Raw genomic sequence first — 17,083 nt, 5'->3', positions numbered from 1 at the left:
TAACAAGCTGGAGGAAACTGCCTTTTCATCTGGCTAGACATAGGTGATGCCCCACAACATACTGTAAACATAGCTTGTTACAGCAAGAATTATAAAAGCTGGATTACAGAACTGGAAAGAATTGGGAATTATCTTAGAAGGAGTGTAGAAATGATGAATAGGTCTACGTTATTTGTACCTACCTCTTGTCAAAAGAAACAAAAAAAAAAGACAAGAAAGAAAGGAAAAAAACGAGAGAACTGTCTGTAGATTTACTCATATGATATTATCTTGCTGTCAGGTGGAGAAACATATACGTTTGGTCAAAGTTTTGTTTAGTTTTTGAGGAAAGTTTTCACTGAATCACAGAATATGCTGAGTTGGAAGGGACCCACAAGGATCAAGTCCAACTCCAGGCCCAGCACAGGACACCCCAAGAGTCACACCCAGTGCCTGAGAGTATTGTCCAAACACTTCCTGAACTCTGTCAGGCTGGGTGCTGTGACCACTTCCCTGGGGAGCCTGTTCCAGTATCCAACCACCCTCTGGGGAAGAATATTTTCCTGATATCCAACCTAAACCTCCCCTGACCCAGCTTCAGGCCATTCCCTCGAGTCCTGTCACTGGTCAGCGCAGAGAAGAGTTCAGTGCCTGCCCCTCTCACCCTCACAAGGAAGCTGTAGCTGCAGTGAGGTCTGTCCTCAGTCTCCTCCAGGCTGAACAGCCCAAGTGACCTCAGCCACTCCTCATATGACTTCTCCTCAAGGCCCTTCTCCATCCTCATGGCCCTGCTTTGGACGCTCTCACAGCTTTATACTCTTATGCTGTGACCAGAACTATACCCAATATTCCAGGTGAGGCCGCCCCAGCTCAGACAGAGCAGGACAATCCCCTCCCCTGCCCGGCTGTGACGCTGGGCCTGATGGCCCCAGGACAGGGCTGGCCCTCCTGGCTCCAGGGCACTGCTGGCTCAGGTTCAACTGTCCATCGACCAGGACCCCCAGGTCCCTTTCCAATGCCTCATTTCTCAGTCCGTCTGTACACCCAGGGTTGCCCGATTCCAGGTGCAGAATCCAGCACTTCCCTTTGTTAAATTTCACACAGTCGGTGATGCCCATCTCTCTCATTTGTCGAGGTCTAGGACTCTGTACAAAGTCCTCCTACTGAGGGTACTTCCTGGGGACAGGTAGAATATCCAGGACAGGTAGAATATCCATTGAGCATAAACAGGGGAAACTCACAGCACAACCATAGAAGTCACGAGATAATTTTGAGACCCGAGAGTACAGACTTCTCAGTCAACGAGAACTTCTTTGTGTTCCTTTACCACTGAAGACAGCTTTACAGAAAGAAAACTTTACTAACCAAGACCTGAGAACTACCAACAAAAGTACTTTTAATACACAGAATATAACATATACAGGTGCTTATGCAATACCTCAGGGATGTCCATCATTCTCCTTAGTTTCTGATCTCTCCAGTTCCAATCCAGAATCACATATTTCGTGGAGTTTAAGCACAGGGCATCTAAAAAGGCAACATAAATTTCACTACCAAGATAATATGATGTGCTTATCAAAATGATTTTTGGCTTTTACATCTTTTGTTGTCTGTTTCCAGGGAAACTAATATTTGAACACTGAAGTACTACATTTGCTGGTTGGAAAACTAATGCACTGACACTACAAACTCCCTTAGCCACATAATTTCATGCCTTTTTGGAAGATAAACACAAAAGCAGAGCAACTCCTGTTGCCAGACTTGTAAAGAGCTTAACATCCTGCCAGAAAGTAATTCCTCAATCTTCCCCTTGATGAAACCACAGGAGTTGAATTTCCACAGCTGATGTCATTGGTAAGTTACAAGGACCCTAAGCTGAAAATTGATGTTAGCAGGAACAGACCAGTGTTCAGCAATTTACAGGACAGGGTGCTATGTGAACATGACTCAGGTCAGTGGTGCTGCTGAAAAATTCCTTTATCCTTCAAATAAATGGTGGTGGAAAAAAAAGGTCCTTTCTGAACTTGCTTTTCAGCCATTTTTTCCCTGGTCTTCTACATGATGCTCACCATTTTTTCCATCAGTTTTGATTCCTCTCCCTTCTCTAAGTGACCTTGCACTGCAACACTAAACTGTCAAAAAAGAACTAGAGCTTGGGATAAAATGTAACACTTCCAGGGATGGGGCATCCACAGCTTCTCTGGGCAACCTGTTCCAGTGTCTCACTACTCTCATGGCAATGTGCTGATGTGCTGAGCACTAATATTTAATGTTGGTGGAAGCAACAAAATGATGTTACTCCTGCACTCTTTTGGAAGGATCAGTAGAGTCCCAAACCACCACCAGTCCCTGACCAAGACACCACAGTCAGAGCAAGACAGTGTCTTGCATAAGAGGAATGGAAAGAATTGCCCTATCATCTTGTCATTTTGTTGTTTCTTTTTCTTTGTGTACATACTGTATATTGAGTAAGTAAAATTACTCAAAATTTGGGAAAATATTTATAGGGAATAATCAATTTTACTACAGGCAAATGAGAAATAAGATCAAATCAACAAGCAGATCTTTCACACACCCCTCACAAAAGTTTACACTAAGCTCACAGTAACATATGATACAGTGACTTCTGCTACTATTTCCTTTTGATCCACTTGCAGTGTTTGTTTTCCTGGAGCTTTAAATTTCACATTATGGTTTTGCAATCACTTTCAAGTCAGCATAAATGACTATTCCTGCCAAAAGAGGATGTCCCCCACCTCTGCCTGCTCATTACCTGATTTTGTGTGCACACTGGTTTTGGTTTAATTGGGGTCATTTCACTGAGCTGCCAAACGAACTCTTGGGCTTGCACAGGAAGCAGGAAGAGGGAATAAGCACTGACTGGCAGGTGAGAGGAAGCATTACTCTGCCTTTCTCTGCTAATACTGGCTTATGCCAGCTTATAGTGATCACAAAACAAGTACCAGAACCTTGACCTTGTTTTGACTGACATAGCACAAGTGAAGAAACAGAACCATACAGTTTAGTACCCAAATCTACACATTCATGTCAACCTAAAAAAACTAGTTGAAGTTTCACTTCTCATGAGACCAAATATAAAATACTTAGGGAGGAAACCCTCCTTGTTCTCCTACCTTGCTCCACTAGTGCCTTTACTCTCCCAGGAGTTCCAACCCCAATGTGGAACATGCCTTTCTCTAACATATTCATTTGTTCCTTTATCTAATTTGAAGAGAGAAAGAAAAATCAACAGTAAAGCCGTAATTGTTTTAAAATTTCTTCTCAAGGAGTTGGAAATAAATTCAAGATCTCATTTCATTTCTTTCTAGAACACCATTAAGTAACAAATGATATTTGCCTTTCAAACTGTCAGACAATTATATCTGGAAGAACGTTTAGGAAATATAACAAGCCAGCTGGGCATCACACTTCTCTAGAAGTTCAATCTTTTTTATCTTTAAAAATCTCCTATTGCACCAACTATTTTTGGAGGTGAGAACAGCAAGATTCCTTCAGCATTTAAACAAATGCTCTGGAATACTGAAAAACTTGAATTAACTCTGAAGTCCTCCAAGATGAAGATACTGGAAAAAGGTGAGATAAAGCAAATGACATTTGTGTGTTTGACAGCATTTATATCAACAGCCAAGTGTCCACTCATTATTCCCAACACCCCCATAATTTGTTCTTTTTAACAGGTATGGATACTGGTGACCCAGGCATTCAATTTTCAGAATCAAAATGTGGGTGCTGGTACAGTTTGCTTCCACAGACCTGTGAGGGTCAGCCTTCTGGCACTGAACGAGCACTTGATGGGAATGTGGAACAGTGAAACTCAGCAGGTGCACAAGCATCTACAATCTGCACAGGGCTGCACCAGAACTACTGGAGATGGTGCTTACTGAAATTCTTCACACTGCAGCAATGGGTTACCAAAGGAAGTACTACCTAAAGGAAGCAACTTCATATGAACATTGTATGAAAGGCACTACTGCCAAAGGATTTAAAAAGAATATCGTATCATACTACTTAGCTGTTTACTTTACTTACTACAAGCTGTTTACTTGTTTACTTGAAATTCCCTACCTTTATGTGCTTTGCAAACAACTTGATTACTCTGCAATCTCCTTTAAAGGCTGTCATTGACCTAATAATAAAAAAAAAAAATAGCAATGAAATACAAGAGGCAGGGCTGGTCTTAAGACCACACACGAGGAAAGAAAAACCAACTGGCATTTCTCAATACGTTTGAGACACACACAGTCCCCCAGTGAACTCTGAGTGTACTCTGAACACTGTACATTCTTGTTTGCTACTCATCAACAGAGACCAACAACTGGACAGACACAGTGGAAGATATCAGCAGGGGGCAATATTGTTTAGATAGCTTTTCAGATAACATTTAATATTATGGCCTGTGCTTTCACAGCTAGCTTAGTTCAAAACTGGTTAATCACCAAATCCTAATTAAAAATAATTCAGTTACTGAGATAACTAAGGCATTAATGAATATGAGTGTGTGTGCACTAAAGGAAGGATCTGTGTATGGACAAATCTACATTTCACAGTCTTCCTGCAGCATGGCTGCTGGGAAAACCTAGGCTGCCACTGTCTTTTCTGCAGACATTGTCCAAATTCCAATTAACCGAACTAATTTGTTAGAAACCTTGACTTGTTCTTCTGACACTCCATTTTGGCACACTGTAACAACTCTATGTTCCATATTCATCAAACAGCAGACAACATATTCAGTATTTGTTGAACATCATTTAAGACAGCTTGTTCTGCATGCTTCTTGCAGTGCAATAAATTTTCAATTTGCAAAGCTAAAGGTTTATCTACATGTAAACCACCTAAGTCTCAGGTGCTAGTCTCTGCATGCATGACTGACACTTATCTGCTTTATCTATGCTTATATCTGTGTCATGGAATCAAACTTCCCAAATCTCCATCTCATTTTGTACTGATGGATAATCATAGGAAGTAGGGTCAATACACAGAAGACAACCATGAAATTTGTGAGGTATCCATAAATTCATCAGAGTCATCAAAACTTCTGGCATGAGAAGTGGGAGGATAGAGAAGGGGAAAATACTGGGACAGGGCACACTGAAAATTGTCATCTCTGCTCAGCAGTTTTGCCAGCCTGAGCCAGCTGAGAACACTGACACAGACCTGGAGACACTCAGGCCAGACACACCTTGGCATCTGAGGCCCTGAAATGCCATGCCCTTGCTGCCTTTGGTGTAAAGCTATGACTTCTAGTGGTGGACCGTGATGCTTTATGGGCTTATTCTGTTCCCGAGTATAACATGTTTCCCCTAAACTGGTTACACCTTTTGGTTTTTAACAAAAGTAATCCTTCCTAGGCAAAGTACTGGGCATTACTTCAGTCCAAAACCGAACACCACGTTCCCAGAGTTTAAAGAAGGAGGGGATATTGCATCAGTTTGAGTCAGTGAATTTGCTGGCTAGCGGAGGACAGTGTCCCAGTTTTGCCTTTTGCCTGTGGCTCCAAGACAAAACTCCTGACTGACTGCCAACCTCAACAGAGTCTTTGCTGTTGACATACTTGATGAGTTCCAAGGAGCGAAGGGCAGAGCTGCACAGAACCAGCATCACCATCGACTTCTTCTCCTTGTGGTTCTTCCGGAGCTTCGCCCACTTAGGACAGACTGCAATGGAAAAGCCCTTGTACCCACACCAAGTACTACATGCCACAATTTTAAATTACTAGAGTACATGATGAATGGTAGCCAGCAGCAAGAACACACATACTGACTCTTTTGAGGTCTGGAACATTGGCATCACTTTTGCATTTAGTCATGGCTGAGAAGCCGGAATATGGAATGCCCAAAATAAATAAAATACAGAACTATTAAAAAACTGAACAAACTAGATAAGCATTAACAATCAACAGTTTTTAAGGTGATGAACCTATTGTCTTCATTTGCCACATATGACAATTTGTATCAGAGAAAATAATCTGCAAAGAAACATTTACCAGACCAGAACTTCTGTATAAATATACAAGAGAATAAAAATTCACTTGGTTCAGCAGACAGCTGCAGTACTTTCATTCTAAGATAATACATACACCAACTCATGAAGCCACAATAAATTACTGACAAATAGTCCCTAGCAATTATAAGAAAGCCTAGAACATTTTTGATACCAAAAAAAAAAAAAAAAGTTATAAACTAAATAAGAGCCAGAAAAACAAGACCTGTCATTAAAAAAAAATTAAAAGCCTTAAAGTGATTAATATTTCATAATAAATAATATTTGGAGCTACATATAAAAAAATGCAGTAATACTGTCTTAATAATATTTTTCATACAACTTTCATCTCACCCAGACCAACATTTAAACTCACTTTCCTTCAGGTATGAAGAAAAACTGTGGGTAAGATCATTGGCTGGCAAAAAGCAGGAATCTGAAAACATAAAGGAAAAAATAATTTTGTTGATGTATTTTAACAGCAAAGGGAGAACATATGTTTGCAGCATAACCACTAGTTATGTTGATGAAATACCAACTTCATAAATCCATCATCAATAAATTACCATTTCTGAAACAAAAATTAACATAGAAGAAACATTGTATGGGTTAAATCAATGAAGGTAACATCTCTGAATTTTTTTTTCTCCCAGCCTGAAACCTTGAATACTGGGCTACTGTACAGGTGTGATCACTAGCTTTAAAGTATGTGTTCATATGAATTGATTCATTTTCACAATGAATCAAAGCCTCAGCCAAAAGCCCTACACTCCTAGACTGTTCCTCCAATGTACCTATGATGAAATATGTTTGTACATCCCCCAGATAATTCATACTGTGTAAATGCAAGAATCTACCAATAATTGTCAGTAAGTTTGTTCCCCTTCCGGTCTTTCGTATTGTGGTAACCTACCTAAATATATTAACCCTAACAGCAACACCACTGCATTTTCAGTGCCTTTCTCTTCCTCCATTTCCTGCTGACTTCCTTTTCTCTGGTCACTACGTTAACTGGGAAGTCTTTTACTAGCACTCTGTGGCAGATATGCCATTTAACTTCTTATAATGGGAAGGTCCTTTCTCATGTCTAGAGAGAAAATCAAAGTTCTTAAAAAGGTGATTAAAATTCCATGGTCGGAAAACCTGCCACTGTGTTAAGGGCTCTTTGCCTGATGGAACAATATGTTTCTGCAGAGCATTAACAATTCTTCTGTCTTTTGTCATCATCTTGCATGAAGCACAGCCCCTCAGAGTGTCCATGGATGTTTGCTGATACATCTTCTAAACTAAGCAGGTTTGTTTGAAGACATTATTCATGTTCACATGGATGGTGCACTGCGCTAATGCTGAGAGCATCAATCCAAGATCTTCATCAGAACAGATAGTGTGACAAACTTGGTTTGTAGCCAATGCCTGGCTGAAGTCCTATCTTGCTAAAAACATTTATTTTGCACTGATTCATATTAAATCCTGAGACTGACATTGAGCTTCAAAAGAAATGAATATGTACAACTGAAGAATCAACAGCTGATTTACTTCAAAAATCATGTTTAAAAGATGCACTTGATGCTGGTGGGGGCAGGCAGGGACTGATCTTCTGAATACATGGTCTCATTAATGACCGACAGTTCAAGAGGTCCTTTCTGAAGGACACAGCTTCAGTCACTGACTCCTCACCAACAGTCCAGCAACACTGCAGTATTTACAACAGTTTTAAATGGACATTTCAGAAAGAGGGGAAGAAACACACAGCTCCAGACTGCAGCAAGAGACCATGCTGACTTTCTGACCAACCCTGACCTTCTGCACTTTGTTACTGAACAGGAACACAGAACTCCAAAGTAGCTGCTTGCTATTTACTCAGTGCTTTGACGTGAATGACTTGACAGCTGGACAAGTTCTTAAACTCCTTGGCATTCTAAGCCTTCAACTCAAGCAAAAAAATTAAGGAAAAAATATCTCCATCCAACACATAAGGAAATAGGTCACTTCAGTAGCCCAAAGGGCTCTTTTAATAAGAAAGAAACCAGAGCAATTTATTATTTCCTAAAAACCTTATATACAAAAAAATACTTAACACAAGAAATCTATATGGGACTTGTCCAGGTTTTCTTGATCCAGTAACAAAGCTGAGACTGCCCCACAGAAATAAAAAAGGGTCCACCTAGAATCATGGGGATTAAGGAAGAGCACATTTACCTAGAGACAGGCTTATGCATTAATAAAGAAAAAACACTGCTGGACTAGAAGGCTTCTGCTCTTCATGAGTCCTACCAACAAATAATGGACAGTGTCTCTGTCTGCACAGGAGAGACAGAGAAGTTCAACATTGCCATCATCTCCAAAGCAACCTCCAATTGACAGAAGCCAAGCCAGCTCTGTCCTGCTTTTTGCCTTTTCTATCTGGCTTTTAACTGGTGGCAGGATACTGGGAACAAAAAGGGTCCCCGTGGCTAAAACTTGGTCACTTCACACATGGACCAAAATGATCACCTTAATTCATGCCACTCCCTGAAAAAACACTGCATTCAAAATCTCATACCCATATGAGAATGAGGCCTCATTATTTGTCTATTTCTGTCAACCCCTTATTAGGCATTGGCTCAGATAACCCCAGGAATAAAATACATCTCTCATAGCAACTTGGGAGCTACTATTAGGAATCATAAAATTATTATCAGAAAAGTGAACTCCAGAAATTAATATTTTAAAATAAAAAGAGATATTTAAACAATGTTTCATTTCCATTCCTTTAAGAAACCTCACATTTATTCCAAAGAAACTAACATTTCAACTTAAACAGCAAATTAATATACATTTAAAAAGAAATATAAGAAAATATTTTCATTAAAAAGTACAACTCAATTATGTCCCAAAAATCTTCTTTTCTCTGCAGAAAAAGAAGTCAATAGTATCATGTAAAAAACATTAGTTATATATTAAATACAGGATAAGTCACCTGACAGCTTTAATTCCTCTATTTCAATCACAGAACGGTTTTCACCAAAATGTTGAGTAAGCAGATTTTGTAGATCTGCAGGGACACCAGGTTTTGGAGCAGATTTTTGCAGAACATCAGAAATCTTCTTCTAAAAAATCCAAGTAAAATGGGTTAATATGGTATTTCTATATAGCTCTTTGGCTAGCTAACAACACTGTACATAAATGTTCCTCCATATCTTTATACAATTATATCAGTTTAATTATGGCTTAACTGAGAAAACACCTTACAATGGGACAAGATTCCCTTTGTCTTTAGAGGGAATGCAGACTTCAGATGCAAGCTGAGATACTTGGGCAAGATGGTCTGTGAGCCTGAACATTAAAAATCGTGTGTACTCACCTGAACTGCTGCTGTAACAAAAACATAACTGAAAGCTATTTTTTGAGTTTTTTGAGTTTTGCTATTGCTACACTTTAGTATCAGTTTGAAAATTCAGGCTTTTTTTTCATAATTTGTTTCAGCTTATTATTCTTAAGGCATAACAACAGGAACCAAGTGATAATATGTGATGTGGTTATATTTTGATTTAAACAGGGTAACTGTCTATCTATATTTGGAAGGGAATATTCACAGAATACCATGCCAGGGTGATGAAAATAAGTTAAAACAACAGAACCACAGGTCAGGCAGCAAGAATTCACAGCTGTTTTGTTCTCCTGTAATTTTTTTTTTTTTAAAACCTAATTTTTAGAGACTGAATATGAGTTCATAATGACTGTGTTTTACACCTTAGGAATGTTACTGAGTAACAGGTCTGAATTCTCATTGAAGTGAAGGGACTGCTGCATTTTTTTGCCATAATTAAATGGAACATGTAGGTAGCACAGCCCAAGGTTCCCATTGACTGATATGCTAGCATTTAAGAAAAGCAAATATGAAGTGTTTAAGAAAACAGAAAATTTGCAAGGACAGAGGCAGTCTGGAGAGAATGACAAGAATGTGATGCCTCTCTAGTTCTTGCTGAGATGTGTTTAGTTTTTGAAAGGACAGCTCAAGGTTTCTCAGCTGTGTAAGCTAAACTGAACTCATCATCAAGGGTAGCATAAATCTAGAAGTGAAAAGGAGCAGCAGGGTGTGGTCAGGATGGAGCTAAAGGGTCCGTATTTTTGAGGGAAAGTGGGATTTCACAGAGATGATGTGGATCTGGAAGAATTTTTGGCAGCTTTGGAGGGACAGTGGGTACCTTCAGTTTGGTAGGCTGAGGTTCAGGACAGCAAAGATGAATAGAAATTTTGAAGAGAGGTATGGCAGGAATTTTAATGTCGGGGACAGACCTTCTTCCATCCATTCTTTCCCTCACTCCATCTCAGCACCCACTCCCTCCTCTCTTCCATTCCCCACCACTCTGTCTGTCCCTCTTGCCCAATACAGCCCAAATACTCCAATAACTATAACTCAAATAATGAGGGGCAGAATGCTGAACAGGGAAGAGCCATATGGGAGCTGCCAAAACAGCAAAGGCAAGGCAAGTGCTGCCTCTCCCAGCCACTGCCACTTTGGCACTGCCTGTTTCACCCTTGCTAAAAGCCACCTGTGGGTTTGCAAAACCCCAGCTGAACCCTTGACAGTGGGAGACATAGAGATGAAGTGTTTTTGCCTTCCTCTCAGTCCAGCTTTGGCCTGGTGCAAAGCCCTCTGCAGTCCCTGGAAGACTATGTAGAGGACGTCTGGCTGTTCCGCAGCTTTCTGCAGTGCTTCAATCTGTAGCATTCCTTCCCAGCATTCTCCTTCACTTTCCACTGCTCTATTTTCCTGCCATGGAACAAGTGTCTTCCCAAAGCAAGACCAGAGGCTGTGGGAGCACAGCCAGCCTCTCTGAGACCCACAACCAAGCCTCTCCATTGTTCTTCCCAACAACCCCAAATGCTTTTCCCCAGCCCTGTCTCACAAGCTGCCTCTGAAATGACCCACATTTGGGAACCTCTGATTTAGCAGACAGCAACAGAACTATCAGGCTCATTTTACTTGGTAATTCAGTGTAATTCACAGGGCTGTTATGTCACTGATTGTGCCACTTGGTTCCTTCAGAAAAATTATTGCCCTCTGGAGGGGAGAAGCCTGATACAACGGGAAATTCTTTAGGAGTTAGAGCAAGGACACCTGAGCAAACTCTCCTCCTTCAAGGAGAGCTGTGGGGAAGTGTTCCTCATGTAGGAAGTTTTATTATTTTTCTTCAAATTCATTCCAGATGCTTAAAAAAAAGGGCTTTCCCCCCTTTTCCTTAGTTTTGGAGACAGCCCTTTGTTTGGAAGTGACAGATCAACATAATAAATGTTTCCTAATGGGATTTTTTGACAGGCTGTGTATGTCAGCTTAGTGGCCCATTGAAAGCAAAGGTGTAAATAAGCAGCTGCTGTTGGCCTGAGGATGGGGTTTCTTGCTAGGTGGGTTCACCAGCCTCTGCCATGGCATGCCTTCACTCTGGCTCCAGTGGAGTGAGTCCTGCACTTACTCTGCCAGAGCTACACTGAAAGCAAAATCCCACTCTTCCCATTCCCTGGATGATTAAGAGGACTAACATAACATAAAAAGGCCACCCGTCAGCCTTGTGAGGGAGCCAACTATTTACAGTCTGTCCCCCTACAGAAAGACAATTAACTTGCCCGGTGCCAGATAATCTCCATTTAGACTGCAGGGTGTGTTTGTTGTTGTGGGTGACGATGGAGCGTGGCCAGAGGGACAATACAGAGTATTTATTTATATACTTATGCTATGAGAAGAAGAGTGAACAAGGACAGTCCTTGGCTCAAAAGATGTAACAGCAGCTGGAGCCTGATCACACTGGGTCAGATTCTGCAGCAACTGAAGTTCCACCTTTCCCTTTCTTCCACACAGCCACCCTTTCCTTTTCCTGGTGGGCAACACATGCACGTGGGGTGTAGACATACACAACCCTTGAGTGGAACACAGACATAATGCCACAAGTTAGGCTGGGAATAGGTATCCCAAGCAAGGTTTAAAAATTAGGAATTTCAGGCTGGGAATAGGTATCCCAAGCAAGGTTTAAAAATTAGGAATTTCTCTTCTTCTCTGAAAGAGGCTGTAATATTATCACCATTTTACTTCTCACCATCATGATGCTGTCCCCATTCTGCAGTAGCCTATAAACCCACTGCCCAGACCCCAAACACACTCTACGACACTCATACCTTCTTCCTTCTCTTTGCCTTTACAGTGCTCTCTTGCTTTTCTTCAGGCTGACTTAAAAAACACTCTGTAGACTGCAAAACACATTAAAAAAGAGGTAAGAAAACAAAGTCACCAAAGGAAAGCAAAGGAGGTAAGAGGAGATACAGAAACTATAATGCTGGGCTATGAAAAAACAATTAAAACTGAACTTCCCCACCTGTAGATGAAATCAAATTCTTACAGTTATATGTATATAAAGTAATTTTGGAATTGAGATTGCTGTTGCAACCAAGAGAGGGAATAAAAGAAGAGAAAATTGAAGCATTCAGGGTGTAGTCATAATTCCATAAAACGGTGAAAAGCAGGTTTTGATACATCAAAAAAATCAGGAGGAAAATATGAACAAAATCTACCACTAAATTTATATATTTAATCTCTACTATTGTGAATGACAATTTTTCCAAACTTTGCCAGTAGTGCTCTAGAATAATTGGGTCTAAGGTGAGTATCCAGACAGTAAAAATAACATGGAACTGGGCAAGATTAATTAGAAACAATCATGTTCTGGAGTTTCTTCTACACTTGTAATGCAGAGTTTGGGAAAACATGTTTCAGATTTGTCCTACCCCATTCTTGCTTTGACTTCTCATACCAGGCAGGGTCAAATACACACAAGAAAAATACATGGTGCATTTCAGAATAATTCAACACGTGCTGCTATCATTAACCCTCTTTTGTGCCTGAGTGAACAGGCTGAATTGGTCCATTTGTACCAGACTGCCTGTTCACATAATCCAGGGCTAGGATTTGACTGTAGTCACCTAAAATTGTCCAAAACAGAGGAAGCACTACCTAATGGAAGTGCACATTTATCTGCATAGACAGGCTTTGGAACTTAATGAGTGACTTAATGAAGAGCAATGGGAAAATAGGCTGAGCTGGAGGAAAATGCTCCACACCACTATGATGCATTTGGTTGCAAAACTCTGTTCTTGTGAGAAAATGTGGAGAAGACTCATCACACGGAGCATTAAAAAGCTCAGGAACGGCAAATCCAGCACTCCTCCCTGAGGAAAGCCTGAAAGAAAAGTATCAGCAGGAAAGGGAGCCTAGCTGAAAGCCAGAGAAGCTGCTACTTTGTTGCCTTGGGAAGGCAGCTTCTGTCAGGCCAAGAGGGACAAAGGAAGGCTAACAGGAGTTCAGAGTACCTGGGCTTTTCTGAGCCCTCATTGCACTCCCCCACCTTAACAGGAGGACACTTCATGGCAACTGGTGCTAAATGACCCAACCCAGCACACTCCTGCCTTTCCTAGCCCACTCTCACAGCCTTATCAGAAGCATTTTTTGAGGTTTAATTGTTCATATTATGCCTACATTTCTCTTTTCCCCCCCACTCCCCTCGCTAAATTAGCTACTGAAACAGGTAACCACCATGCTCAACACAAATAAATAACCTCTTACTTTCTGTGCTATGATGCAGCCCCAGCCACTGCCCTTGCAAAGGAAGTAGTATTGTACAGCAGTGGCTCTGAAACTGGTTGAGGATTGAAATGAAACTTTGGAATTATCAGAGAAGGTTGGCCTGGGGACTTGCTACAGCTAGCAAAGCACTCTACAGCTACTGGAATGTAATGCAGCCTGCATACAAACCCATAAGAAGTTGTGGGAATATCTTGCCTCAAAAACAAAAATCTGTCACTGTGATTTTCTCAGGTATAAACAGAGATTATCTTCACTAGAAACTGAGGGAATGACTGCAAATGGAAACTCACTTTAATTAACAAAATTGTTCCAGAGTTAATATAAGTTTTTTTGCTTTATTTTTGGTTTGTTGCTATTTAAAAAATCTCTGTACTGACTCTGATTCAAGTGTTTTTAAAACACCACCATACGTTTCTTCATTCCTATCCCTACCATTAGCATTCCCAGACATTGAGACTGAAACAGAGCTACCCTCTGCTCTACTCTTACACATCCCAGCTGTCCATAGATACTTAAAGGCCATTAGCCAGGTGTTTTAATCATAAATTGTATGTTTAACATCATATTTTATGCAGAGAACAAGCCTTTGCATTGCTTCAGTCAAGGGCTACCTACAAGCAATCAGAAAGTCAGAGAAGGGCCAACCTGAAACTGTCCTCCAGTGGAGTATGATGGTTCCCTATCCCAGTGGTGCTTCCAGCATACTGAAAAATGTCACTCATTCACTTTGGGCCCATTTCTCCCTTCTAATACATCATGAACTGCTTTACATAACTCTGCAAACACTCCCAACTAGTATCTGTATGAGAAAAGAATGAAATGTGCCACACGGCTGAAAAATTTTCTCTGATAGAAAAAAACTTCTCACTGCTAAGCCTTCATTCAAATGTTTGAAAGCACCACCAAATGCCATGGCTTCTTTTTTGAAGGCAGTATGTATCCCTTTCTTTCAACAGCCACAGAAACATACAGCAGGCAACACAAGCATACAGCAGGCTTGTAGTCAAAGCCTTGCTTCCTTAGAGAAGCATGTTAAAACTCAAAATTGCTTCCTTTACACTGCATATATATATTTAGGCATAGTATACTATTAGCCCAGCAATAGTAAATCTATGTTATTCAGACATTAAAAATAGTGACACAAAAAGAGAAATCTTCTGGTGGTGAATGGCCATAAACTTACACGTCTTTGATGATCTGCAGTCTAAAATATTTCAGCATATGATCTATTCTGAACTTCTGACCCTTATCCAAGCATTAGATGCCTACCTACTCATGCAATAGCTCTTTGCATGCCACCCTTAAGAAAAGGTCATTTGCATACTTTTCTTATGCAAGACACAAAGCAGACAACCACTGTTTTTTTGACACGGCTCCCTCATACTCTGTGTTTTTATGCTATTTTTACATGGAAATTCTTAAAATGCAGAAAACACGAAATCTGTGCCGAGACCAGTGATTTATGAACTAAAATGTCATCAATTCCTTGTTTGTTAATCATCTACAGAGCATAAAATATTTCCTGTATTATGTTTCTAACATGATATTTTCTTTACACGTTGCCAAAGTGACGGGAAATTCAAATGTAGAGTGAAAACAGTCTTGCATGTGTGTGAAAGTTTACATTCCAGGTCAGCCACATACTCTGGCTTTTGGAGTTTGTGACAAAGTAAACACATCACTGCGTCACTCAGACTGGAGACAGATCACTCATTTCACTGTAAGCCCGAGGACAGCCTGCAGACTAGGAGCATGGATGCTCATAACTCTTTTGGGTTGTCTCGTGACAGGCTTTGAGGTACCAAGTCCATTGCAGAACAACTTCTGCACTCTGAATAAGGCAGGCATGAGTAAGATGGGTTTTGTTTCTTGTACCAGAACTATAAAACCACCAGCTTTCCATAAATAACTCTGATTTGGCATGTCTAAAAGATGGGCAATAACCCATCCACGACTATGAGCTCCCATAAAGCATTTCCCTCTTGCAGTTTCACATCTAAACATCAAATTACCTGATTCCAACATGCAGGCTGATATTCTTTATATGACAGAAAGACAAGTGACAGGTGTTCTACTAGAGCTGAGCAGTCCCAGGCTACCTTGGTAAGTAACTTGTATAGGCTATCCTTTCTAATGTTCTCATAAAAAGGGTCAAGCAATCCTCCCAAAGTGCCTTAACCTACTTCTAAACACCTAAGTGAAAATGTTGATTAAAGGTGGCTCCATAAGAATTCTCACTCCTCAGCATTTGACCCCCTGGTAGAGCATGTACAAAGGCAATACAGCTTTCTCCTGTATTGTTTGGTTCTCTTTCCTAATCAAAACATTGATCTCATTCAGATATTTGGATCACTTCACCTTTGGTCTCTTTGGAAAGACATCCAAAAGCAGAGTAATTGCTACCATGTTGTTTACACTTCTCTGTTACAAAAAAAGAACATCCCTGCAAATGGCTTTCACTTGGGCAGTTGCCTAGGCATTACAGAGTGAATTTACTATTGACCTAGGGGTCAAAATTAATATCCATAACCCAAAGGAGAATTTCAATGTAATTTTAGCTCTCTGACAGCCATTCATGGGTGGTATGAGGAAGGCAGAACAAATTTACCTTCAAACAAGAAACTTCATAAAATCAGCCAACCTCTAGATGACTTTTTCCCTCAAACTGGAATGATGCTGATGTTCCTTGGCATACTCCACATAATGCTGAATAACACAGTTCCTCTTGGCATTAAATGAAGGTTTCAGCAGTGCAAGGGTAAGAAAACATCAATCCATGAAGACCTAAATTCATTTTCATTTGGACCTTGAACTGGGGACATGCTTGGGTAGATAATCTGTATAACAAGAAAATATAGCTTTCCAGATTTCGTGTGTGCAGGGAAAGGGAAAAAATTGCAGGGGAGGATACTCAGTGGCACCATCCAGGCTTGTACCACTGGACAGTCACTTTGTAGGACAGGCCTGGTAATCTCAGCTCACACAAAACAAGTATGAAGTTATTGCTGAAATGTACTAGAATGTGATCACTTCCAAATAAGGCAACATAATTAAAAAAAAAACAAAAAAAAAAAACCAAAAAAACCCCAAAACCTGAACAGATCAGAGAGAGTGAAGAAAATTGTCCCTTTACTGAAAAAAAGGACATTATGTTTCCCTATGCATTATCATTGTTGTGCTAAACAATTGCTTAATTTACAAACCTGCTTTCTTTTCTTTTTCACAGCAGGTTTGGAATCCGAATCTTGACATGTTGCTGTCTTGTTTTCATTTGCTTTTTCAATAGCTTCATCATCTGAAGGATCTAATCAAAAACAAAGAAGAGTTCTTGTTACTGTTTTTCAAATCTATCTACCCATCTTTGCATTCAAAAACAGGCATAAAATCTCTAGCTGAAAATTGTCACCATAATACAATCTCATGATTGGCAATAAATACAGCTGTAACAAATACATTCTTCTTGCTAAGTCTGCTGATACTTCTTTCAAA

The 17,083-nt window shown here is 40.3% G+C and overlaps 1 protein-coding gene across 6 annotated transcripts in view; it reads right to left on the bottom strand.

The window, feature by feature from the left end:
* Positions 1-17,083, bottom strand: part of CMSS1 (cms1 ribosomal small subunit homolog) — a 231,314-nt gene that overhangs the window by 3,426 nt on the left and 210,805 nt on the right. For all 6 annotated transcript variants that reach the window (XM_068180974.1, XM_068180972.1, XM_068180978.1 and 3 more), the window contains 8 exons: positions 16,798-16,898; positions 12,133-12,204; positions 8,939-9,068; positions 6,356-6,415; positions 5,552-5,654; positions 4,066-4,126; positions 3,114-3,201; positions 1,418-1,506 (listed from right to left, as the gene is read on the bottom strand). In XM_068180974.1, coding sequence (XP_068037075.1) covers positions 1,418-1,506; positions 3,114-3,201; positions 4,066-4,126; positions 5,552-5,654; positions 6,356-6,415; positions 8,939-9,068; positions 12,133-12,204; positions 16,798-16,898 — 704 coding nt within the window. The remainder of the gene's footprint in view (positions 1-1,417; positions 1,507-3,113; positions 3,202-4,065; positions 4,127-5,551; positions 5,655-6,355; positions 6,416-8,938; positions 9,069-12,132; positions 12,205-16,797; positions 16,899-17,083) is intronic.

The sequence above is a fragment of the Anomalospiza imberbis genome, chromosome 2, assembly GCF_031753505.1.
Source record: "Anomalospiza imberbis isolate Cuckoo-Finch-1a 21T00152 chromosome 2, ASM3175350v1, whole genome shotgun sequence".
NCBI classification, from domain to species: Eukaryota; Metazoa; Chordata; class Aves; order Passeriformes; family Viduidae; genus Anomalospiza; species Anomalospiza imberbis.
The sequence above is the reverse complement of the archived record's forward strand: the minus strand, read 5'-3'. Positions and strand labels throughout refer to the sequence as shown.